Here is a 26,709-nt window from a genome sequence, read left to right as displayed (position 1 = left end):
TGTAATACAGTGCACCCACTTTGCTATTTTCTTAAGAGATTTTTTGTTCGATGTTTAATCAGTTCAGTTTTATTTATATAGCAACAAATCACAAAAAGATTAATCAGTGTTTCTGTCTTTCATTAATAACTTAATCTGTATTGCTGCCTTAATAAATGAACAACACTCCCCAGTGAGCTCCCAGGGATCGTAATCCCATTACCACTGAGTCGTCTGCTCAGCAGTCTGAGCTCTGCATCAGGGTGGGGCGGGTAGAAGTTAAAGGAGCCCTGCACTGCAGGACCAAAGGTCAGCACATGATGATGAACATTAGCATTGCACATGTCAACAAAGAGGAAGTGTAACCAGTAAATGTACCAGACCTGAGTGGGCTGGCTGACGATCAGAGAGCGCCCTCTGGAGGTCCCAAATATCACCTGATAGATGTAGTTGTTATCAATTTTCCAGAGATCTAAAATGTAGGCAAATAACTAATTTAAAACAGATTAATGATATAGATGATGATGATGCAAGTAGAGTAGAATACAAAGTAATTAAGTTAAAAACTATACCCCACAAAAAAATAAAAATCTGTAAATAAATATCACATTAAAGTAGGTTAAATGATTAAAGAACATTTCACATGGTTATAACGTGAAGCTAATATTTTAGCATCAAATGTCTCTGACCTGATCAACGGCCTCCCCATCAAACAGTTCCAGCTCTTGTGGGGTGCCATAGATGCGACCGACCACGTCGGCCCAACTGTTATGGTAGCGGAGCGGAGCTGTGACGCATACGTTACAGAAGAGGAAGAAAGCGCTTTTTCATTTTGACTCTGTTTGAACTACAAGTTTCTTTGGTCTGTCCATTCCCCATATTCTCCCTAAATATATTTTAATTTATTAACAATAACCTGCAAGAATGCAACAGTATTGTATGTATAGTGTGTATGCAAACAAATCACTAACAAATATGACAATTTTACAGTTTCAAAAACGTAGGTATGGCCTCAAAATAGAAATGTCATGTTTTGTGCAAGCCACAAACTAATATTTAAGATCATATAAACAAGAATGACCGTCCTGTTTGTAATACAAATAGGAGCTCATGGCTGTCACACAGTGGCAGGTTGTTAATCACGAAATGCCTTTTGCTAGTCCTATACAGGGCTCTTTTCTTAAAAGTAATGCAGGATGCTACTCATTTACTCCAAGGATAAACTACTACTTATTACAGTACTTTCACGTTTCTCTGTAAAATGACCTGAAACGCATTGTCCCATTTTTACCAGTAAACAATATAAACCTGTAGGCTGCAGTCTCACACATCAATCCAAATCCCTATCCTTATGAGGACACACATATGATTTTCTCTTAGTACTTAAGTATAAACAAAAAGCTGAAAACAGAAAGCAAAGATGAAAACCAGCACAAAGAAACAAAGCGATCCCCACAGTGATTCTGCTTTAGGGACATGAACAGGTCAAATCAGAGGCAGCAGCCTGACTGTTCATCTGTTTATTATCTTTTGAAGTTCAGGGTCTGGCTGCTGGGTTGGGGTCAGCATTCACTCAGCTTTAACATCACTCTGGGTTCTTGGCTAGTTTAATGTTAGCATGCTGTCTGTGTTAGCAATAACATTAATGTGGCAAGTGTAATTCCTGCTTAAGGAATTCAGGGCAAATCTCATCCAACCCTCAGGCACTGCCACCAAGGTTGTTTAATTTCCTCAGTGGCCTCATCTGCAGTAACGAGGGATCATTTCCAGACTCTGTTTCCTCTACAGGAGGTGTGTCAATGAGACTGAGGAGATTCTTGAATAACACAGATGACAGTCAGAACCCATTCCTGACCCAAAGGCACAAAGAGACAACTGTCTCATCCACCAGGCAACACCCAGACATATAGGCAGTGAGCCAAGACAATCTCTGAATCTTTTTCAAATATGCATGAAAGAGTAAAGCCAGTCACACTGTCATGACCTGACACTGAACAGAGGAAGACAGAGGACTTAAATACACAGAAGGGTAATTAGTGTGTGAAGTGTGAACACCTGGGGAGACACAGCTGACACAAATGAACATGACGCCACAGGGGGGAATAAAATGAAACAAACTGAACATGGAAACACTAGACTCTTCAAAATAAAACAGAAAACATGGAGACACATAGACATGACAACACAAGCTTGACAATTAGAACATGAAACCGGGGGATAGACTAACGCACAGGCATACCTGAAAGTAAAACACTGAGGATAAGACAGACTACGCGGAGGACAAGAAAAGACTTAAAATTACAGAGTTATAGATGAAACCAAAACTATAATGAAACTCAACTAAATCCTAATGAATAATAACAACACAAGAACTAAACATATTTCCTATGTAACATAAGGAATCAAAAATACAAAATAAACTCAAATTGCTGGGTCACAAACAGCCCCTGATCCACACAGTGATAGTAGTGAAATCACCCTGTATTTGAAGACAAGCAGAAACACATGTTCTCAGTCTTGTATCAGAGGTCGAAGGATTGCTCACTACCAGAGATGGGCATTAACGCTTTACAACTAACACATTACTGTAATCCGATTACTTTTTTCACATAAAGTAAGGGTTTTCTATCACAAAAAAAGTCATTAGATTACTGTTACTTTCCCGTAAGCACGCTAAACCGCGATTTTGTTTGTCAGAGTGGCTCATCAAGAATGGATAATATGGAGTGCAGGAGAGAGTACGACCAAACAGCGTTTAAAGCTTGAAAGTACTGACATTACTTTGAGTCTGATTCCATAAAAAGTGACAAAAACATTAGCGCCCGCTGTACTCTCTGCATGGGAATAAAACTGCTTTCTACAGCGATAAATTAAGCAATAAAGGAACTAATTACTTTTGAAAACAAGTAATCAATAAAGTAACAGGATTCGTTTTTGGAGAAGTTTGCATCTTCAAAGTTTGACAGGAGCTTACACTATGCACTTTTCTTGACTTTACTGAAGCTCCCAAAAAAGTAATTATCATATTACTATAAAACTGTAAAAAAGCATAAACATATTGCAAACATCATTACTGACAATACTGTTACTCCACTTGGCACAGACCAAATGCTTTGACTTGAATACAAAAGGAAACAGATTTACTCCACACTTAAACATCCGTTATTTTGGCTGCAGTTACATTTGATCAGATCTAAAAAATATCACTCTTAAAAAGATTTAAAACACAGTTACTCAGTTTACTCACGGACAGATCACACCACGTGATCTGCCATGGGTGACTACAACTGACTGCCAGAAGGTGGCGCCGTGGTTCACAAAACCTCACAAACGTTTAAACGCTCTCAGACTGAGAGCAAAACACATATATGAGTGTGACTTTACTGTACGACACAATAGTTGATATACTTTGACATTATACTTTTTCCTATGCATATAGTGTCGGGAATGAAATGAAGGAGATGAGTGAAATGACAATTTTCGAGACAATAATAAAATGAAAGTGGCACTGACAAAGATACGTAAGGCAGAAAGCTGGAGGTGGTAGAGTTAAAGATGCTATGATTTTTGTTAAGCGTGAACACAAGAGACTCTGCCAGAGGAAATGCTAATTACTCATGCATGTAATACACATACTGTATACATCCTCTGGCCACTTTATTCGTTGCACTTAATAACGTGTTGCACCGCCTTTTGCCTTCAGAACTGCCTCAATTCTTCATGGCAGAGGTTCAGCGAGGTTCTGGAAACATTCCTCAGAGATTTTGCTCCATATTGACATGATGGCATCACGTCCTTGCTGCAGATTTCTCAGCTGCTCGTCCGAATGGATGCAAGTGTGGTTTTTTTTTTTTTTTTTTTTTTTTTTTTTTTGTCATGTGAATCACTTATCTCCCCAGTAGATGCCCTCATTGAGCTTCTAAACAGAATATTTGCAGCTTAGCACATATCTTCATACATCGATGAGCCGTGTATAATGGTACACAGTAAGGTACAGCTTTAGCCTGAATTTGTTAAATTGTCTGAGCTAATTCAGCTTTGCTTTTGCTATTGTTGCTCATTAGATGCTGATGTCCCACTGCAGAGGACTTATTTGTATCTCATGTGTGCTGAATTTGTATAAACTACAAAAGCAAAGCTGTTTCTTTATGGAATATTTAAATTCCCTAAGTGACCTTGTTGTTTTGTGACAGGAAGTGACCTGATTTGTGGCTCCTACGGTTATACTGGCAATCTTTACTTTGAATATAACTTCTGAGAATCATGAATGTTACATGCACACTCAGCTTCCAAAGTTTAGCAAAAAATCTCTAAATCCTAGATGTCATCTTATGCATTTTCCTTACTGCTCCTTGGTCATAATGCTACGAGCCCTGGTTCCAGTAATGCTTAGATTTAAGCGTGATCCTTTTCAGTGTGGTCTTGTTGTTCTCTGCGAGCGCTGAGCATATTAATTCAGAAAACAAAAGCCTGGGAAGCTGTCCATGTGGCTTATTTACTGAAAAGCTGCAGAAAACCGGGGCTACGTCCACATTCCCTAAGCCTCTGTAGCAGGAAGGGCACTCACTCTTTTTGAAAATGTTTTGCACATTTTTGTTGAAAGTCAGCTAACCCTCAATGTGAATGTTAAAGCCATAACTACATTTTAGCCTTGTTGCATTTATCTATAAAAGTGCTCACTGACAACACAACACTGTTCCCTTCACAGTCCTGCTCATATTTAACAAGTTTTGTCTGCAGGCAAACAAATCAGATAAAATTGTGTAGCACTATTCCCTCCAAGAGATTTATCCGGTTGGGTGTGGGATTAAACCTTATCTCACAAACCATATCACCAATTTTTCATTAGCCCTTTAATTCCTATAGTATCCTAGGAATGAAGGATACAGTTTTTGTGAGTTTTTGAGACATCGACATCATCAGTTTCTCTCCCCTGATAAACCTAAATACATTTTTAAAACAATGTCAGACAAATACAGCAAATGCAATACAAGTTAAAACTCGTATATGGAAATTAAAATGTAATTAATATTTAAACAAATTTGTCAGGTGGTTCAATAAACTCTCCATTTGCAAAAGACTAGAACTTTCTGGCAATTACTTCAAATTTCAGGCTTTAAGGGATTAATAAGCTCAGACCTCTGGCTCTGCCTCACCTTCTCCTCTGTGATGTGGCTGGCCTACACGTGGGACTAAATATTCATGCTAACAAGGAGTAAGAAAGCAAGCGCTGACCTATGACCTGTCCTAAGTATATGTTATTAGACTGGATCTGGAATTGAAAAACACAGATCCAAAGGAGCTACTGTGTTGGTGTGTAAGTGACTCTCAGCCATGACTGAGCGAGAAATCAGTACTTAAGTGTTGGTCGAAATACACGTCCTGTTGTAGCATAGTCACTGACTGAAACTGTGACTGAATCCAACCATAATCAAACAAACCTTGTACCAAGAAATAAATATTTAAAATAGATAATTGCCATTACAGGGCAATTGTGGCTCAAGAGTTGGCAGTTTATCTTGTAATCGGAAGGTTGCCGGTTCGAGCCCCGCCTCGGACAGTCTCGGTCGTTGTGTCCTTGGGCAAGACACTTCACCTACCGCCTACTGGTGATGGCCAGAGTGGCCGATGGCGTGATATGGCAGCCTCGCTTCTGTCAGTCTGCCCCAGGGCAGCTGTGGCTACAACTGTAGCTGCCTCCACCAGTGTGTGAATGAATAGTGGAATTGTAAAGCGCTTTGAGGGTCTTGAAAAGTGCTATATAAATTACTTTGACTTTGACTATTATTGTTACTTTGTGTATTTCATGTAAAAAAAACAGCACTTTTGTCAATCATAAAAAAATGGTCTGAACATGTTTTTGTGCTGTGGCTAAGAAAACCATCTAACATGAAATAGTTTTATAATATACAACATCATATTTCACTAAGATCTTCAACACTTCACTGTCCCAGTCCTGCATCCTGCCGTGCCTAAAGTCAGCCACAATTGTCCCACTGCCAAAGCGTACTAACATTAGCAGCCTCAATGACTACCGACCAGTTGTTCTAACACCTGTTATAATGAAGTGCTTCGAGAAACTGGTCCGACGTCACATCATGTCCTGCCTGCCACCCACACTCTACCTGCTCCAGTTTGCATACAGAGCTAACAGATCAACTGAAGATGCCATTGCTACAACGCTCCACGCCACCATCTCTCACCTGGAAGTGCAGGGCCGTTACGCCAGACTGCTCTTTGTTGACTTTAGTTCTGCTTTCAATACGATACGCCCGGACAGACTAACAGTTAAACTGCTGGAAATCGGACTTCCTTCTACCACCTGCCGCTGGATCAGAGACTTCCTCTCAGACCGTGTACAAAGAGTTAGAGTGGGGCCTCATCTTTCCTCAGCCTTAACACCGTCTCTCCACAAGGCTGTGTACTGAGTCCCCTACTGTACACCCTGTACACACATGACTGTGTTAGACGACAACTCAGTCATCAAGTTTGCAGATGATACCACCGTGGTGGGGCTCATCTCTGGGGGAGATGAGACGGCGTACAGAGCTGAAGTTCAGTGGCTGTCAGATTGGTGTGTAGATAACAACCTGAACCACAATACCACCAAGACAAAAGAACTGGTAGTTGACTTCAAAAGAAGGAAGTCTGAGCTGCAGCCCGTCAGCATCAACGCGGAGTGTGTGGAAAGGGTCTCCAGTTTCAAGTTTCTGGGTGTGCACATAGACACAGACCTCCAATGGAGCTCTAACATCTCTGCGGTTTTAAAGAAGGCCCAACAGCGTCTCCACTTTCTGAGAATCCTCAGAAAAATGGACCTGAAGAAGGAGCTGCTGACCGTCTTCTACCGCTGCTCCATTGAAAGTGTGCTGACATATTGCATTGGTGTGTGGTTCTCCAGCTGCACCACAGCACACAGAAATGCACTCCAGAGGGTCATCAATATGGCCCAAAAGATCATTGGACATCCTCTTCCCTCCCTGAAGATGACAGCACTCGCTGTACAGGTCCTTCATTTATAACAAGGTGTATTTATAACAAGGTGCAATAACAATTAATGTGCAATAATAACAGAGTGCAATTCAAATACACTTACCCTTCTTTTTTATTACTAAGTTAATATACTGTGTTGTGTTGTTTGTGTTGCGTTGTGATGTGTCATATCGTGTCGTGTTGTGTTATATGTAGTGCCAACGTAGGACAGTTTTCCAATTTTATTGTACTATTGTACTATGTATGACTGTGCAATGACAATAAAGAGTTATCTCTATCTCTTATCTCTATATTATAGTACATAGAATCTACAGACATTGAATCAAAGAATCTATTTTATCAAGTAAGTGATGATTCTTTTAAACATATATTTTAAAGCCATCTCTCCATTTGTTAGTTTATGCTAATTTGATTGCAGACACATTTTAGATCCGTCTTGACCTTTTCAAACAACAGTGTTACTGCTCCCAGCACCACTGCTTCTCAGATAGGTGCCAGTACTTTACCAAATCCATTGATAAACCCAAAATGTGGAGCTTAGTTATGAAACAGCATCTCTCCTTGTGTTCACTTTGTAATAATCTTAGTTGGTTTCTGGGTAAGTAGGCCCTGTTCTTAGCAGTGAGCAGAGATTTCAGAATTGCTTCCTAATTGTTTAACTGTTATTAAAAATATACCTCCTCTGTGTATATATCTAAAATAATGAAATGCATAAAACTGTTTCATAAAACTTCTATATAGGAGATTTTAGTCAAACAACAAACTTATTTAAGATAAATGTAAACAATAGCATTGTCTTATGAACAACACATCCTATTTTAAAGAAAAAATTCAGGGAATATTATTTTTAGAGTTATTTAGGATAATAATTTTTCACAGACAGGAAATTATACAACAGCTTTCAGAGGCTGGGAACTTCCAGTGGCCTGAAAAATAATCCTCGTTCAGCAAGAATTTACTGGGAATAGATGTGCCCCTGAAGCAACTTCACAGCGGATGGTGACCAGTATTTGCCAGTAGTTTCAGTCTCACATATGTTTGAAAGGAATACCAACAAAACAGAGTTTTATTAGATGCTGGATTCAACATGCATATTTCATTCTTTTTTTGAGGTGTGTCTTTTCACTTTTCTGGCAAAACATATTGATTTGCAGGCATGCATCTGGATGGACACATCATACTTCTGGAAAGGCACTGTGCAGTACTGGAACTTAAGCAAGGATGATGCAAAAGTGAACTTTTACAATGCAAGAGGACTTTCTCAGCTGGTTTTTTTCTACTCTACATAATGACACACTTTTCCTCTGATAAGCTTTTGTGAGTTTAAACTGAGTGCAATCACTGCAGCTACTGTATGTGAACTGCATGCAGTGATAGTGGAGCAGAATGAACTGCAGGATAGTGAAGCACTGGCTTCTGACCTCGAGTGTGATACGGGGGATGTGTGTCCCCCACACAAAGGAGAATAAATTTCCAAAGTTTGTTCAGCTCTGAGTCAGCGTTACAGTAGGTCACTGACCCACACAAATTCCAGACCACATAATCCTACGAAATACACCTTTAAACTTTGATATTAAATCTATAGTATGTTTTCAATATTTAAACAAATTAAAAACACAATTGCCCTGCTTATTAAACTTTTATATTTAAGAGGATGATTCTGTAGTTCTAGTTTCATATTACTGCTTTACTGGGGAAATGACTAAACAAGTACGCTCTTTACATATTCATGCTGCACTTTATTCCTGCTGCATTTTAGTCATTAATGTATCTGGCCTTATGTGACATTGAAGATTACCTAACTCACTTAACAATGTAAACTGATGCAGCATTTTTCCACTGGGTCATTTACTTGTAGAAAGACGTGTGTAGCTTTTATGGCTGTCTGTGGAAGACTGTACTGTGACAGCAAAAATTGACAGGGAGCACAGAGGTGGCCTTGGATTCTGCTAAGTAAAGTACAATCTGGTCTAAAGTGCAAAAAATGTTCACTCTGCTAAGTCAGTATTGGTTTTGGCAGGCCACCAGAACCTGTTAGCCAGAATGTAGGAAAAGAGCCAACCTTTGAAATGAACTCTAGCAGACTGTAGCACAGGCAGCACATAGCAATGCAATTCAATTCAATTCAATTCATCAACAACAACAACAGTTGCTTCTGTGATTATTTGCAATTAATTTCTAACGACATACAAAATGAAAAGTGCTGTGAGTGTGCATCCATAATGTTTCTGCACATTCATACAGGCATTATGCACATAATGGAGGAGACGATCACGTGTCACGAAATAAGCCACACGACAATACCAAACAATTTAGAACAAAGGGTGCAACATCACAAGATGACATCAAAGTCCAATAAAGTAATGCAATAAAGTCATGATTGCCAATAAATTTATATATCAATAAAGACGTAGTTTGACAACTATTAGAATAGTCTGGGGTTTTTCCAACCCTGCTGCTCAGACAGAAACCACCCTCACTGATATCTCAGTTGTTTTGTTGTATAAGCATGGTATATATGAGAAAAATAGCATTTCTTTTTTATAACACATGTCATCTAATGTTTGTTTTGATATTTTAAAAAGTAAAATTACTGCAAAACAATTCACTTGAATTTTAGACAGGAAATACGCAAGAAATGACGCATATTTTATCTCCTTTCTTTTTTTTAACCACAAACATTTCCCAGACATTGACGCCCCAACTGCAGAGGAAGTCTCACTTTGGTTCATTGTGCACAGTCGCTGTAGACCGTAGCCTTTTTTAACCTCTGTGCCCCTTAGAGTGGTTTTGCATGTAGGTCAGTGAAAGCTGTACTCATAGAAACATCACTGATTAACCTTGAGTTGGAACACCTAGACCCATTACACTTTCATCAGCCTTAAATCTGTCCTTTATCGCCTGTTACGTCAGAGTGTCATTAAATGCAGTTAAAATTAAAATGTCTCAGCTACTTAAAAGTGCTGAACAAGCACTTTTCCTTGGAGTAGGTTAAGGGGTTGTATGAGATGAAATATTGATGTCTTACAGTCACATAGGTTTATACGGTAAAGGTATGGACTGTATATGTATATGCTGACGTTGTAGCTTCTGACAGAAACACACAACGAACACACTGACTAACAGTCTATGAACTAGTACAAACCAGTTTTTGTAAACTATCAGATTTGCTGCAGGAGAACAAAAGAAACAAAAGCATGATTGCGTTAATCTGGTTATGTGTACTCAAAGTTCCCAGCAAGAAGATTTTGAGGAAAGGAAAATCAAAAACTCAAAAACAAAAAGGAAACCAGCTACGGACTGAACAAGATAAAATGATGTAAACCCTAAAACATGTATAATGTAGTTAAACTGTAGGTAACCTGATCATTCATAGACTTATAGACAAGATTGGATTAAAATCTTTAAAATTATTACAATTGTAATAAAAATGTACAATCTATAGTCTAGTAGGACAACCAAACCGAAATCAGACACTTTCACCAAAACTGTGCGGAAACTGTCACTACGCTTTCCACAATGAACTCACTTACACACACACACACACTGTGGGTTTACCTGCTTGTTCACCCACACACAAACCACTGCTGTATCAGTTTTGTAATAAAATGACAAATCAATTATGTGCCGAAATTTCCCCGCAACCTACACATGAATCAGGATGTCTCTACACTACACATGTCAGAGACAGATCCTGTATAAAACAGCACATGCATATGCTTCATGACCATGAAGCGTATCCTGACCCTTAAACTGATTTCTGAATCAAATCAATCCTCATGTACAGTTCAAACTATGGGCAGGACATTTTTCTTATATACATATGACCTGATTGAATATGATTTCAGCACAGACTCAAAACAAGTTTCTTCAGTTGCACGCATACAGAACTTTACTTTTTCTTTAGCAAGACTGAGTAAATTGTTTTTTACATATGAGGTTTAAGTAATGACAAACTGTCAAAACATATTTTTACATTCTGTATAACTGTTTTAGGAAATATCTCTACAGGATGACATCAAAATGAAATAATCTACTGAACCTGTTCAAATTTAATGCTTAACCGGGAACAACATTCAGTTTTGAGTCTAGCTTGTTTGCAACAATTAAGATGCGTTAGAGGTTACATGTCCAGCAAGGCCCGACAGTGATAACTGAATAAGCCTGAATGCGGCCTTCTTCTTCTTCACTGCCATTGTTGGTGTATTCAGATGGTTCATTGTGTAATAACAAGTGCTCACCAGCAGAAAAGCGTAACATTTACAGCACTGACACACTGTTGTGCATGTGAGTCCTGCATGTGAATACAAAAAACTATTAAGTATTAAAAAGTATTGCTCTATCTTGGGTGTGCTTTTTGCATTTTCTTAGCATTGCCCAATAGCTGCTGCTCTATTACCAAACCACAAACACTTTGTCTACCATTACAAAAAACACAATAATAACTATATTTAGTGATGACGTCATGGGAAAATGAAACTGCCAGCTTGTTGAACGTATCTGGATGAGTATCAGTGTATTTTGTGAGAAAGGTTAAGTACACCACTGGTAGTAAACAACATCACCCCCTTATACGCATAACACAAACTGAAAACCGGTCCATGAAAATCGTCTCTGTGCAAGAGTGTTTAAGGGTTTTCGCTCAAAGTTTTAATGGGATTTTTGAAAAGGATTTCCTTTGATCTTTTTTGATACTATTTATTTGTAAATTTTCATCGTCCTGTTGAAAGGTCCAGTCCATCTTCATCTTTTAGTCAAGTTATCCTGAGCTCTCTGAATAGATTAATTGAATCGTTGAGTCAGTGACTGCACACTGACCATTTCCTCATCATGCTCTACAGTTAATATATGAGACCCATTTTATTGAAAGCTACCTTTGGTCTGGTGAATATATCTCCTTTTCACTCATCTGCACAGATAATTTGACTAAATTGGATTTTAATTTAGGGACGTCATGAGCTTTCCTCTATCACTTCTCATAAACAACAACCGGTGAACTAGTAAAACTGACTGTTCTGCATGAATACTTTTATTTTAGGTGAACTCATAAAGCGGCCTTTTAATATTTAGCCTATATGCACTTGAAATTCACTTCACATATCTCTATGCATACTGTACATTAATATAATAATGTACAGTATGCATAGTGCAATCTACGTGAAAAATCGTGCTCATTGTTTTTTTACACCCATCATCACTCTAATGCTGCTCGTGCTCGAAAAACCGGTCGGTCACGGTCAGCACGTGCCAGTGTTGTGCCACAAACTCCCGTCTGTCTCCTCCCGTCTTTGTACCTTCAAGACATTTCGCTGTGAAGGACTGTTTACGTCTCAGCGCTGTTGTGAATGCAAACGAGACATTTCCGGCGTTTCTTACTTCAAGTTAAAAGCTTTGAAATGGTGATCCAGCTTGATGCTTTTATTGTGAAGGAACTATCGGAGATGCACATAGGTGTGTTTATCGAACTTCAATAAGTTTTTCTTTTCTTTTGTCCTCAGCGCGGGTGAAAAACTCGGGCTGCACGTAACCGAAGCTGCTCACTGCAAAGGTTGGTGCTGGTAACCAGAACACGGAGGGCCCCCTCCACCGACTCATACAACTTTTTTGTCGCCTAGTCGTCGCCAAAAACCAAAAAAACATCTACAGCTTATACAAATTTAAATTACATACATACATTTAAATCCTACACTCCTCTTGCAGGATTGAGGAAATAGTTCGTACGTGCATGCGTGCATGGATGTTTTATGGTATTTGTGTTCTTGTGTGTGAGGCTGCGTGTGCATGTGTGTGATGTGGACTCAGTAGGATTTTTTTTGTGGTTTTTTGTATGTCTGGCTGGAGTCGTGCAGGGAACAGACAGGGTTGAAGAAGAGGTGGAGCAAGAAATGTTCTAGACAGTATTGCTAAGAGCAACGTGTTCTTTCATCTGAAAATCTTTTTAGGATCTCAGGATGGCCTGTGCACACGGACAGCTGTTTTCAACTGTGATGAACCCTGTCACTCCATTATCCCACTGTGCAAGACTAGTTTCTTGCACGTTAACTGCTGTAAACATGCACGTTTCAGTCAGCACAGGATAACTACATTTAAAGCACGATGTCAGCATCATCGGGAACATTATGAATCTCACATTAAAAATAAATCCAAGTAGGTCCTCTTTGAGTCGATTATAACAAGGAGGTAGGAGTGTTCCTGCAGGTGTGTGCACGCGTGTCAAGCTGACATTGCTGACTGAAGAATGCATCAGTTGTGTGTTTTTGACAATAAGTGCATGCATCTGCTTGTTTGCACGTGCATTTACTGTATATACTCATATCTGTCCGGGTAAATCTATGTTTATTGATCTGTGTTTACTAATCAATCCTGTCACTGTGTCACAGTGGACACTGTCTGAATTTTTATCTTTTTCGTTCTATTGGTTTTGTGTAAGAATATCAAGGCTGATTGCTGACCCCAGAATGTACCCATTGTAATCTTCTGACCTCTTCGGCTGAACATGAACAAACCTATGTCATTATTGCTGAAGAAAATTGTGGAAAAATCTGGTCAAGAAAGTGAAGTTATTTGGAAAGTACAAGCTCAACTCAGCTCTGAACAAATTGGATTACTGAATCAACAGCTCAGCGTGTTCAGATCATTTGGGGCCCTTGAAACATTTGTTTGTTAATCTAAATGGTCAGCACTGAAAACTCATCTTTTCTAAATGGTCAATACTACAGTTGAGGTCCTTTTTGTTAAGACTTTATAACAATCTTATAAGAAATGGGAAGGATAAGATAAAAAATCATAGGTGCAGGCAGATGTCATTGCAATCATCAAGTCATTCAATATAAAAATGTACTGAGGTAGCGTAAACCCAATAACTCTGTTCTAACTGGGTGTTTTCTACAGACCACCTTCCTTTATTGCCTCATCCTTCCTGATTTGATGCCAAGCCGTTGACCATTTCCCCTTTTATATTGTTCAAAGGAAACCTGAGCGAGCCAGCTGCAAGAAAGTCCTTGTCCACTGTCATATTCTTATATATAATTTCTTATATATAATATCTTATATATAATTTCACTGTTTTAGTGATGCATTTACACATAAGGAGCTTTTCAGTATCTGGTGTTAACTTTGCTATGCATGATTCATTTTAGTGTTCTGGATCATTTTGCACTAGTTCTTTAAAATCTTCATCTGCAAAGCTCTCATGAAGTGTAGCTGTAAGATGAATGTACTGGACTGAAAAGTGCAACAGTGGTGTCATTCACCACTCATCCACATCTTAGCTTTGACACAGAATTCAGCTGTGCTCCTGCTAACCTTAATGGTAGAGCTGCAGAGCAGGTCAAGCTAATGTATCACTAGCTTTGGCTTTCAGGCGCTGTTGTGTAATCCCTGCATGAATACGTGCAGCCCGTGTAAGCTGTGTGAAGAGGGAGTGGGAGGGTTAATGTTCACTGAAGCTTGATTCAGCAGTTGTCCTGCTCATATAAAAAGCGGGAATGGCAGAGACTCAAGTTCAAACGCTTCATCAGCGCTGAGAGTCCTGACTGCTTCTTTAAGAGATTTTTATCGGGACATTCATCTCCATTCAGCCATGGGAGTTGCATATAGCGTTGGAGAGTAAGTAGAACAAATCAGTATATCTATGAGCATTGTTATGCTGGGTGCTGGGTGATTATGGTGGTGCTAACTGCATTTGAATCAGACAAAGCTTTAGTTAGTTTCAGCTAATTCAAAGAAGTAAACGTGCCCTAAAACTGCAGAAACGTAAAAGATTTTGATTGCACGTCAGATTTCAAGTGCATGCAAAAAGAAACTGTCATGTGAAAATGTTGAAATGAGTGTTTTTTTATGTTGGATGCGTACATTGTGACATACGTTGAACCAAAGGAAGCAGTCTTAGTCATTGAGTCACTGAGATTTCCTTTCAAGAGTTTGCTGGCTTGCAGCAAAGAGTCTGGCATGGTAAACCAGAGAGGGATGGAAGAGACTAGAGGGGATTTCTGAACTGTCAGTCATGTCTGATTGAAACTGTAGACAAAGCAGACTCCAACATGGACAGATGGAAATAGTGATTTCTCATTCCCACACATGTTCCAGGATTAACTCAAAGATGATAATTGCTCAAAAAGGTTAAAACAAGTATAACTGTTGCAGTTTATTTCCAGGTACATCTTAGATTGCAGAGGCTTTTTTTTTTTTATAGTTGTTATTATATTGTAACTTCTATGGAAAATGGAGAAAATGTAGCCTGTGTTATTATTCAGTATGAGTAACTCTTTAGTTTTCTGATATTGCCATGTCATTGTGCTTCTTAGCATTTTACTTGATCTCAGGAACCCTTTAAACTCTTTATCTAAGGTATAAGAAGTCAACCATCTACAGCTATATAAGTATACTGGTAACCTAAAAACCCCCTAAATTTTATAATTTTTTTTTACAGGGTTGACCACCTCTACACATTCTTTGCGCAGTGGTCACCAGAGGTCTGCCACAAAGGCGACAAGAACCAGTGGAAACCGCATTACGTCATCAAAGACAAAAATCAGAACCACATTCTGGTTGTGGAGAAGGACATCGCAGCGATCAATAAGATCCTCAGCAAGCCCATCAACACCGCCGCTAAAAAGTGGGAGGTAAGATATACACAAAAACATACATTATTATATCTCGAAGGTTAAGCACACACAGAACACTCCAAGAATCAGCTCTCTGATGCTCAGGTGTTCTTACGGTGCTTAAAAATGTTTTTAAACCACCTTTCATTAAAACAAAAAAACCCAAATACTTTTTAGTTTGAATATTCATGGATAGTTATACTTTAGCTCTAAAAAATATACATAATATTCATATTATGTATTATTCATTTGCACATACTGGTAGGTTAACAATTACAGAAACATAAAACATGATTTTGTTAATTACCAATACTGTTAATTTAGTGCGGCTGTGGCATAAACCTTATAATGAGTGGTGGCCTGACAAATTTGTTGGCAGTTATTGTTAAAAGTTAAAAGTGAGGCTGTGGGAATGCCCTCTGTCTATATATGGACATCCTGTTTCCTTCTACAAACCTAACCCAGATTTTGTTTTCCTGTTTAGTGAGAAAAGAAACTGTTCACTGTCAGAGTTGACCAATGTGCAAACGTCTGCTAAGATTTCCAACCAATAACACTTCAGACATTGAAAGGGAAAGTAACTCAGTGTATATAAAAGAGCTGCTGGATGGCAGTTTGGTTAGCAGACATGTGGTACAGCAGAAAGCAGCGCTTGACAGGGAAATCAGGAGCTATGAAGCACCTACCAGAAAATATTAAGGTGCTTTACATTGCCAGTGACTGTATGGAGCCTTATGTTGAGGTAAGATTACTCTGCTGAATGTATTCATGTTAGGAAGTGCAGTGAAGTTACTGTGGAGGTTCAAATGTTTTTCTGTCACCATACTTTGCTGCTTTGTTGTCATCCAGTAGTTCAGTTATTGTGGTACTTGTGCTCAGTTTTAAATAAATCAAAACTTTTTAATATGCAAGGCCCCTAAACTTTTCTCGAGTAACAAAAATGCGACAGCAGTGAGTATTACTGTGACAGTAAGCAGGGAGCGAATTTGTTTGATGACAATGAATATATCTTTGCAATTTTCTGCTTGCCTCACAGATCATCACTGTGAAAGACTCCAAACGCCGCCAGAGTCTGTGCAGCTCAGACGACTCTGAGGCAGAAGAACTCAGTTACCACGATGTTCTCCCTGTCCTCAGCGACCACAGCCTTCTGCTAGATGACCACCACCTGGAAAAAGTTAGTAAAACTAACCTTCACATTAAACTAGCTGGACATTTGGTGCAGATCACAATCATCAGAGGTTTTTCTCTGAAGGTATTGAGAAAATTATTATTAGTCTGTCAGGACATAATCTGATGAGCAACTCTTTGTCAAACAGCTTGCTGCTCAAATGCCAGCAAGGACCCAGGGTTATCAATGGCAGCTGGTCTACAGCACAGCCATCCATGGGAGCAGCCTGAAGACTCTGTACAGGAACATGGCTGAGGTGGACAGCCCTGTGCTGCTGGTGGTCAAAGACATGCACAAAAAGGTTTGTATCCTGCTCTTTAGTCTCCAGCACTTTTCTGTACCAAGAAAATGAGACGGATTCCTCCATTACCAGCATCTCCTTTAACAAACTGGTGTCTTGGTGTATTTTCAGGTGTTTGGGGCTTTTTCTTCAGATCCATTCAGAGTCAGTAAATACTGCTACGGTACTGGAGAAACCTTCTTGTTCAGCTTCAATCCCGACTTCCAGGTAAGAGTTGAACTTTTATTAATGTTTTACCTCTAGTCTATTTACAGGATGATTTTTCATGAAATTATTTCACTTATTGTAGAAATCTGCACAGAGTTTAAGATGTTTTTATGTCTTTGTTATCTAGGTATACAAGTGGAGTGGGGTGAACTCGTACTTTGTGAGTGGAAACTGGGATTCATTGCAGCTCGGTGGAGGAGGGTAAGTTATACAGTTATTTATTTATTTATCAGTGAGTTTTCAAAGATCTGATATTAAAGTGCTATTGTTCTCTCTGTCTTTAGGAGTGGCTTTGCCCTGTGGCTGGATGCTGATCTGTACCGTGGTTCAAGCTTTTCCAGTCCAACTTTTCACAATGCACCTCTCTCCACAAATAAGGACTTTATTGTACAAGACCTGGAGGTCTGGACTGTGCAGAATTGACTGTGAACATCTAAAAAGCCGAGCTAAAATCAAAGCAGGATCTGTTGTTCTGTGTGGAGCTCCCAGACTTCAAGACGTGTGGGCCGTTTAGCCACTACTGTATGTATCCTGATGGAGCGTCTGCTGTCATCTCTGCACATGGTTCAGAGTTCCTCTTGTACAGTATGAAGCCTGCTGACGGGGCTCTCGGGCTTTCTGCCTGCTGGAGCTGTGCCTATTGAAGATGAGTGCCTCCCTGTAATCGTGTAGTTCAGGGTCATGCCACTTCAGCTGCAGCCTCTGTGCTAAGCCCAGTCAGTAACTGGCACCTGAAGCTCAAAGACCTCCTAGACTTTCTCTCTGATTAAAGAGAGCAGCATTGAATGAAAGGTTTGCAGCCGCTGTAATGAGATTCAAGATTTAAGAAAGAATCTATTTTTATTTTATTTTTACATGAATGCATATTTATAAAAAGATGATTTTAAAAGGATTTTTTACAGTTTGCATTTCTGTTGAAGTATCAATGTGTTGTCATATTAAATTAAGTATTTAATAGTAAATCACTGTAACACTGGTAGGACCAAAAACAGCTGATCTGGTTTTAACATTTTCCATGTAAGTGAGGACCAAAATAGGAGCGCTGAAAGTAATATAAGGACAACATTGCACTACAAAAGCTGATTGTCTGCTAGATGTGCTGCTTGAGGAAGAAGGGACCTTAAATAAAAAATGTTCTGCTTTATGTAAATGAAGCAACCAGACTGTGAAAAACACTTTGAATAAAACGTCAAACACATGGATTTGACGTCAAATAGACAGATGTTTATCATCTGTGCATTTAAATACGCTGTTCAGGAAATGGCAAAAAATGGTACATGACCGTCAGGCAGTGCTGGCGCTGCCACTGTTTTCTTGTGAAATCACATTAAAAGTTTGTGTTTCCTGTTATACTCGAGTAGAGGTGTCATTTTTTACTATACGCACTTTCACCACATCACTGAGTTAGTTACTTGTTATAAGGAATACAAAGGGACTAAACCTTGTGTGTCATTTTTAGGTGATTTCCTTATTTTAATCGGAAGCTGAGCTTTCGTGCAAAATTATGAATGAATATAAACAAGGAAATATTTCCGATTGAAGAAGCCTAAATACACGTTTACATTTTAAATCAAACTGGTAGTCTCACAGACATGAAAACTTCAGATACTTAAGAAAGCTTATCAATCCAAAACATTTTGTACAGTTTTGTAGTAAAATATATTTGTGGAAATTTTAGTCTCATTTCCAGCAACATCAAAATAGTTTTAAGCAACAGAGGACGAAAGAGATATTGTTGTTTGACTGTTGAAAAAAAGGTAAAATTCACACTTAGCTCAGAGGGAGGAACTGTTTTTCAGATCTGTGGGCCAAAGTGTGTATTATCATTATTACTGGAACATTAGCTAACATTTTAAAAGTCTCTCTTATCAAGTGTGTTTTATCAGCTGTGGTGTTGATGTCAGACGTCAGAGTGTTCACATACCCACTTATGATTCTCTATATTTAGCCAAGGCATCTCAGTCGATGAGATAATAGTCCCATATCAGTCTTTCCGTATTATTCTGACTTATTTCACATGAGCAATCTTCATTGCCAAATGTTGGTTTTCCATTTATTCTTTTCTTTTCAGCTACCTGATCTTAGCTCAGCCGAGATCAGGGATGTCAAACTCATTTTAAATCAGCTGCCACATAGAGCGCACTTTGATCTTAAGTAGGCCCGACCAGTAAAAATCCCCTTTTTGTCAGTGGAAAAAAGTTTACCTACACAGCCGATCCCTGTGATATCTAAATATAAGAAAAGAAGTGCAATTTCAACAGCATTTCTCAGTTTTACCACATAAATAATGAAACATAATGAAAGAAATCTGTCAGCATGACTCTTTGGGCTTCATTTGTAAACAATACATCTGTGAAATTACAGAAAAGGTTCAGATAGCTCATTGCCCAGACTGCCTTGTAATCATAAAGGAGTAATAGCCTATCTACCTTCCTATAAAGATGTTGATTTAGTAACAAATCTTTTTACTAATCATTGTCTTTCTTTTTTAGACAATCAAAACCAGATTAGCTCCTGTTTTAAAGTCGCCCACCTGGATAATTGACAGGATTCCCTTTTGGAAAGTTGAGTAATTATGGAGGAAAACTCATTTACATGTTCATCTCCTTCATTTTATTTAACACTTCAGTTCGAGATGCGAGGGCTGCCTGTTTCTCAGACTTGGTTTCAAAGAGCAGAGGTAACCCCAAGGTACTATTTGACACCATAAGTGATATTGTTGCTCCTGCTCCACCTGTTGTCCCAATTTCATGGAATGAAGATTAGATTAAAAATGTTTCTTTCTTCGTTGAAAAAGTTAGTAATGTGAGGAACAGTATCTCTCCTTCTCTGTCTCTGTTGTCTGCTCCAACTCAAGCTAGGCCTGTTATTTTAGAAAGATTTTTACCCGTGTCCTTACCTGAGCTTGTCAAATTAGTTACTTCAATGAAAGCATCCTCTTGCTCTCTTTATATTTTTAGCTGGATCTTTGTTTAAAAATGTCTTTCAGTCTATCGGTCCCTGTGAGCTTACAATTATCAATACTTCTTTGGTTTCTGGTCAGGTCCCTGTTTACTGTAAGCATGCTGTCATTCACCCACAGTTTAAGAAAAACAAGCTTGACACTTCTTTGCTTAGCAGTTATAGACCAATTTCAAAACTACCATTCATCACTAAGACTTTAGAAAAGGTTGTGGCTAACCAGCTCATAGCTGTTCTGGATGACTACAGCATTCTGGAAAAATTCCAGTCTGGCTTTCGTACAGCTCACTTTACTGAAACTGTACTTCTTAGAGTCTCCAGTTACACCTTGATGAAATGTGATGCAGGAGAATGCTCTGTTCTTTTGATGTTGGACCTGACCTTTGCCTTTGATACTGTCAACCATCACATTTTGCTAGATAGGCTGAGACACTGTGTGGGTATATCTGGGTCTGCTTTGATCGGTTCGCATCTTATTTGTGTGAACGATCCTTTTCTTTGGCTACCTCTAAGTTTATGTCTTCTTCTGCTTCTTTTGCATATTCTGTGCCACAAGGTTCTGTATTGGGGCCTTTGCTGTTTTTGTTGTATTTACTCCCTCGTCCGCACCTTCTGAGCAGTTTTAAGGACATTTCTTATCACTGCTATGCAGATGAAATTCAGTTGTATATCTCCTTTAAGCCCCAAGGTGTTTCCAAGTTACAGATTTTGCATAGGTGCATAGACTTTATCAGAGGTTGGATGGCTGACAACTTTCTTTAACTTAATGAGGAGAAAACCAAAGTCCTTGTATGTGCTTCTCATAATTGTTTGCCCAAGGTTATGGAAAATTTAGGTCCTCTTGCTACATTTGGCAAATCTTCTATTAGGAATCTTGGTGTAACTTTTGATTCAACTCTGACTTTGGACGCTCATGTTAAATCTCTGGTTTGATCCTGTTTTTATCACTTCCCCAGCAGGTCCCTGAGGTCATGTGATCAGGGCTTGTTGGTTGTCCAGCACACAAGGCTGAAATCGAAAGGTGACAGAGCTATGGCATCGTGGCCCCCAGACCCTGGAACTCTTTTCCTTTGAGCTTGAGATCTGTAGACTGAGTGGTCCTCTTTACAAATCAGCTAAAAACTCGTCATTTTAAACTTGCTTTTGGTTCGTTTTTGTTTCTATGTTTTAGCTTCTGTGAAACACTTTGTGATTTTTATCTTGAAATGTGCAATACAAAGCCATCTTACAGCTGATATAATCAAAAATAAAAAGTTAACTCATGTAATTACAAACTCAAACTCATTTCTTAGTTTAGCGACAATTTTTTTGACATTTAAAAAAAAAAAGCATATCATATTTGTCCTTGTCAATCGACTGGCCTGCTCCCCTGCTTCTTCTGTGTGTATGTGTGTGTGTGTGTGTGTGTCCAACATGCCAGTTTATGGGCAAACATCAGGCCAGAAGGATTTCCCGTCCCGTGAGTACGCCAAATTGATCATCACATTTTTTCTTCATTGGAACCTGGAAAGGAGTGTGTCACGGGAGCGGAGCTGTTGGGAATTATCAAGTGTTGGCGTTTCACCACCAGACGAGCACTGTGCAGGAGTTTGGAGCACCACAGAGGAAGCTACGTCGTTGGAAACGGTTAACTTTATTGTTCTCTATTTCACTGTAAATAAACTCACTGTTGCTAACTGGAAAGTCCTGCATTTGCATCCTGTTCTTGCACTGAACCTGACAATAATATTACATTAATCATGGAATAAAAGTACAAGATTTCTGACATAAAATCACATAGTAAAATCCAATTAATAAAAGTACTTTCCTGAAATTTTAAGCCTCATTAATTGCATTACAACAGTATAGGACAAAATTATTAGGTAATTTCACTGATTTTACACATGCAAATACATTTTTTAAATATGAAAATCTGTAAAAAAAAAATAGCTTGTGGGGATAGGTTAATTGGATAATCCAAATTGCCACTAGGTGTGAATGCGAGTGTGAATGGTTGTCTGTCCCTATGTGTTAGCCCTGCGACAGACTGGCGACCTGTCCAGGGTGTACCCCGCCTTTCGCCCTATGACAGCTGGGATAGGCTCCAGCACCCCCCGCGACCCTGAAAAGGATAAGCGGAAGCGAATGGATGGATGGATGGATGTAAAAAAAAAAATACAATTTAAAGTTAAAAATCTTTACGTTATTATCCTATTAAAAGCACATGAATTTACCGTATTTTTCCATAATGGCAAATTTAAATTCTTTTTTTTTTCTTGCACCCGAGTTGCTGAAATCCTACCACTTTTTACATTTTTTTTTCTTTTTTGCTGATGTACATGATGACTCTTGGATTTAAAAATCCACTCTGGTGGTATACAGATGCAATACTATAAACAATTTTGTTACTGAATAATTTTTTCGGGAAATAATTAACAAAGGTCTTCCAAAGTTGATATTCTCAAGCTCTCTTACACTCAGGCATTTTTACACAGCAAGCCCTCCTTAGTGACTTACAGTAAGTGCAATCACAGAGCTTGGTGGTTATCCCTGAGGGTGTAGGGTCTATATATGGACATCCTCTTTCCCTCTACATCCCAGAACCAGACCTCACTTTCCTGTTTAGTGAGAAAAGAAACTATTCACTGTCAGAGCTGACCAATCAGCAGACATCTACTCAAATGTCTGACCAATAAGCCTGCAGACAGAAAGAGAAAGTAACCCAGTGTATATAAGAACTGCCTTCATGGCAGTTTGGTTAGCAGACATGTGGTACAGCAGAGAGCAGCGCTTGACAGGGAAATCAGGAGCTATGAAGCGGCTGGCAGAAAATATTAAGGTGCTTTACATCGCCAGTGACTGTATGGAGCCTTATGTTGAGGTAAGATTACTCTGCTGAATGTATTCGTGTTAGGAGGTTCTGTGGAGGTTCAAATGTGTTCTGTCACCATGCATTGCAGTTTTGTTGCCATTCAATAGTTCTGGTTTTGTGGTTTAAATGATTTGCAACCTTTGTACTTAAGGCCATTAAACTTATATATGTAATGCAGTAAAAACTTCCCAAATAACAAATAAAAGGAGAGCAGTGGATAGCAGTGTAACATGATGACACTTTTTCTGCTTGCCTCCTTCAGATCATCACAGTGAAAGAGTCCAAACGCTGCCAGAGTCTGTGCAGCTCAGACGCCTCCGAGGTAGAAGAGCCCGAGTACCTGCTGGAAGTTGATGATGATCTTCCTGTCCTCACTGACCAGAGTCATCTGCTAGATGACTATCACCTAGAAAAAGTAAATAACACTCATTTATATATATGTGTGTGGCTCACAGCTATCAATGGTTTTTCTCCTGAAGAACTGAGAAAATTGTGATTAGGGCAATTCCTCTCAAATCGTCCAATTGTTCAGAAAATTTTCTGCTTCACCATCTCCAGTTTCACAACAGTCATTATTTATGACATAAGCGGCAGCATTGCCTGGAAGTTGTGCTCAGACCGTAAAGTTTTTTATGCAAATTGTAGACAGTCAAGCAGAAGAACAGTGTTGATTTTAGATGGAGTGACACATTAGTCTTGTCAGGACATGATCTGATGAGCAACTCTTTGTCAAACAGCTTGCTGTTCACATGCCAGCAAGGACCCGGGGTTATCAATGGCAGCTGGTCTACAGCACAGCCGTCCATGGGAGCAGCCTGAAGACTCTGTACAGGAACATGGCTGAGGTGGACAGCCCTGTGCTGCTGGTGGTCAAAGACATGCACAAAAAGGTTTGTATCCTGCTCTTTAGTCTCCAGCACTTTTCTGTACCAAGAAAATGAGACGGATTCCTCCATTACCAGCATCTCCTTTAACAAACTGGTGTCTTGGTGTATTTTCAGGTGTTTGGGGCTTTTTCTTCAGATCCATTCAGAGTCAGTAAATACTGCTACGGTACTGGAGAAACCTTCTTGTTCAGCTTCAATCCCGACTTCCAGGTAAGAGTTGAACTTTTATTAATGTTTTACCTCTAGTCTATTTACAGGATGATTTTTCATGAAATTATTTCACTTATTGTAGAAATCTGCACAGAGTTTAAGATGTTTTTATGTGTTTGTTATCTAGGTATACAAGTGGAGTGGGGTGAACTCGTACTTTGTGAGTGGAAACTGGGATTCATTGCAGCTCGGTGGAGGAGGGTAAGTTATACAGTTATTTATTTATTTTCCTATCAGTGAGTTTTCAAAGATCTGATATTAAAGTTCTATTGTTCTCTCTGTCTTTAGGAGTGGCTTTGCCCTGTGGCTGGATGCTGATCTGTACCGTGGTTCAAGCTTTTCCAGTCCAACTTTTCACAATGCACCTCTCTCCGCAAATGAGGACTTTATTGTACAAGACCTGGAGGTCTGGACTGTGCAGAATTGACTGTGAACATCTAAAAAGCCGAGCTAAAATCAAAGCAGGATCTGTTGTTCTGTGTGGAGCTCCCAGACTTCAAGACGTGTGGGCCGTTTAGCCACTACTGTACGTATCCTGATGGAGCGTCTGCTGTCGTCTCTGCACATGGTTCAGAGTTCCTCTTGTACAGTTTGAAGCCTGCTGACGGGGAAGCCACTGTAATGGGATTCAAGAAAGAGTCTGTTTTTATTTTATTTTTACATCAATGCGAGGCGTGTGTGCCGTTTAGTCACTCAGATGTGCAGATGGAGCATTTGCAGATTTTAAAAAACAGCATTGAATGATAAGTCTACAGCTACTGTAATGATATTCAGGGTTCAAGAAAACATTTATTTTTATTTTATTTTTGTATCAATGCATATTTATAAAATAATGTGTTTTTTTACAGTTTGCATCTTTGGTTAAGTGAGTGTGTATTAACAATAACTGGTTAATTATATTAACCAGTTATTGTTAAAATCGGTATAACACTGTTAGGACAAACAATTTTAACTGGTTTTAATGTTTCCCAGTCAAATCTGTGGCTGCTAGTAAGGACCAAACTAGTAAAGTTGAACAACATTGCACTACAACAGCTGCTGGATAAGCTGGATGTGCTGCTTGAGGAAGAAGTCAACTGAAGTGTAAAATGAAAAATTCTTTTTTTTTGTAAATTAAGCACCAGCTTGTCTATTTGGAGAGAAAAGTACTTATGAAAACATCAAATACACGCACATGCCCAGTTGTTTATTTTCTGTCTTTTTAAATACACTGTTCAGGAAATGGTTAAAGTTTTTCTATGACTGTCAGGCAGTGCTGGCACTACCACTGTTTTTTGTGAAATCCCATTAAAGGTTTATGTTTCCTGTTGAAACTGAGTAGATGTCATTTTTTACTGCATGTTACATCAGCAAGGTATTTAATAAGAAGCACGTGTTACGAGAAACAAACTGAGAATGCTAAATATCAGATCTGGGTAATGTTTCTGTGTAATATTATATATATATTATGTGTAATATGAAAGAATAGAGAATTACTGACAAATACTCGCAATGTTAAAATATATATTTATCAAAACCTGCAGTCTCACCAGACATTAAACTGTTCAGTTATTCAAGAAAAGTCATCCATCCAATAGTTTTTGTCCATTGTGAAGCTTCACAGGTTTGAGATGATACTGCTCAATGACCTAAAAAATCCTGAGACAAGAAAAAGAAAAAACAACATTATTCTGTATATTTGTGGGAGATATCGTGTTATTTCCAGCAACATCAAAATAGTCTCAAGCAACCAAGGATAAAGGAAAGTTGTGGGTTGATTGTGGAAAGGAAAAAGGTGACACAGAGTGATACAGAGGGGGGCGGCTGTTTTTCACATCTGTGGGATAAAAACAAAAGAAAGGTTACATTACTGTTACTTTAACATAAACTCAAAAAAACGAAAACAAAAAAAAGTCCAATTATTCAAGTAATTCAGCCCATTTTCTGGCTATCATTTGCGGGGTTGTATTGTTGTTGTTGGTGTATCATATTCAGTGTTGGGACTAACGCGTTACAGTAACTACGTTATTATTGTGGTAACGAACACGGTAACTAGTTATTATGCCAAAACCGGGAACGCGTTACTCGTTACTGGGATTTAGATAGGCTCGTTATTCGTTACTTCGTGTGGTGGCTATCGCGGAGCTTCCACAGATTCAATAACATTAGCAAGTGGTGGAGGCCAGCAGGTGGATGAAGGAAAAGGGAGGCAAGAGGAGAGACCCGAAGCGGCCGCTGGTCCGAGAGTGTCAGGTGAACTGAACTTCAGGTAAGAAGTTATGACCTGCAGTCCATCTGGGTCAGATATGAACCAAGTTTAGGTGGAGTTTATTTTCATTATGCTGACTTTTTCGTACTGCGTGCTAGCTAGAATGACGGAGTTTCTATACAGCTGGGTGGGTGCTATGTTACTGATGTTGAACTTTATTTTGTTCATAAGGTTAATTATTAGAGTTGCCAACCGTCCCGAAAAAAACGGAATCGTCTCTTATTCAGAGAAAATATTACGCGTTTCTTATTGAGGTGAAAAGGAACAGTTTGTCCCGGACTTCAGCTACAATGAC

General features: G+C 39.0%; 2 protein-coding genes across 3 annotated transcripts; both read left to right on the top strand.

Annotated features, from left to right (window-relative positions):
- The first annotated feature begins 14,078 nt into the window (after positions 1-14,078).
- LOC309718136 (nuclear receptor coactivator 7-like) lies at positions 14,079-18,607 on the top strand. 2 transcript variants are annotated; one of them, XM_082553152.1, is made up of 7 exons: positions 14,079-14,580; positions 15,404-15,596; positions 16,615-16,755; positions 16,898-17,050; positions 17,162-17,257; positions 17,385-17,458; positions 17,542-18,607. In XM_082553152.1, exons 1-7 carry the CDS (start codon positions 14,555-14,557, stop codon positions 17,678-17,680), a joined length of 822 nt encoding a protein of 273 aa, XP_082409278.1. In that variant the 5' UTR covers positions 14,079-14,554; the 3' UTR covers positions 17,681-18,607. The 2 variants fall into 2 exon arrangements, with proteins under 2 accessions (XP_082409278.1, XP_082409279.1); XM_082553153.1 differs by lacking the exons at positions 14,079-14,580; positions 15,404-15,596 and adding an exon at positions 15,603-16,320.
- A 4,329-nt stretch (positions 18,608-22,936) lies between these two features.
- On the top strand, positions 22,937-25,479 carry LOC309718137 (TLD domain-containing protein 2-like). The gene is made up of 6 exons (XM_082553154.1): positions 22,937-23,078; positions 23,332-23,484; positions 23,807-23,959; positions 24,071-24,166; positions 24,294-24,367; positions 24,455-25,479. Exons 1-6 carry the CDS (start codon positions 22,944-22,946, stop codon positions 24,591-24,593), a joined length of 750 nt encoding a protein of 249 aa, XP_082409280.1. The 5' UTR covers positions 22,937-22,943; the 3' UTR covers positions 24,594-25,479.
- The last annotated feature ends 1,230 nt before the right edge of the window (positions 25,480-26,709 follow it).

This window comes from Aulonocara stuartgranti (assembly GCF_965226115.1).
Source record: "Aulonocara stuartgranti genome assembly, chromosome: 11".
NCBI lineage: Eukaryota > Metazoa > Chordata > Actinopteri > Cichliformes > Cichlidae > Aulonocara > Aulonocara stuartgranti.
This window is presented reverse-complemented; position numbering and strand designations above follow the sequence as displayed.

What these genes read in the sequence shown, in the direction of transcription:
- LOC309718136 (XM_082553152.1), top strand. Translation starts at nt 14,555, where the DNA reads ATGGGAGTTGCATATAGCGTTGGAGA. An exon ending in GTTGCATATAGCGTTGGAGA is followed by an intron (nt 14,581 to 15,403) that starts GTAAGTAGAACA and finishes TTTTTTTTACAG; the next exon opens with GGTTGACCACCTCTACACAT. An exon ending in TCAAAGACATGCACAAAAAG is followed by an intron (nt 17,051 to 17,161) that starts GTTTGTATCCTG and finishes GTGTATTTTCAG; the next exon opens with GTGTTTGGGGCTTTTTCTTC.
- LOC309718137 (XM_082553154.1), top strand. Translation starts at nt 22,944, where the DNA reads ATGGCAGTTTGGTTAGCAGACATGTGGTACAGCAGAGAGCAGCGCTTG. An exon ending in GTATGGAGCCTTATGTTGAG is followed by an intron (nt 23,079 to 23,331) that starts GTAAGATTACTC and finishes TGCCTCCTTCAG; the next exon opens with ATCATCACAGTGAAAGAGTC. An exon ending in TCAAAGACATGCACAAAAAG is followed by an intron (nt 23,960 to 24,070) that starts GTTTGTATCCTG and finishes GTGTATTTTCAG; the next exon opens with GTGTTTGGGGCTTTTTCTTC.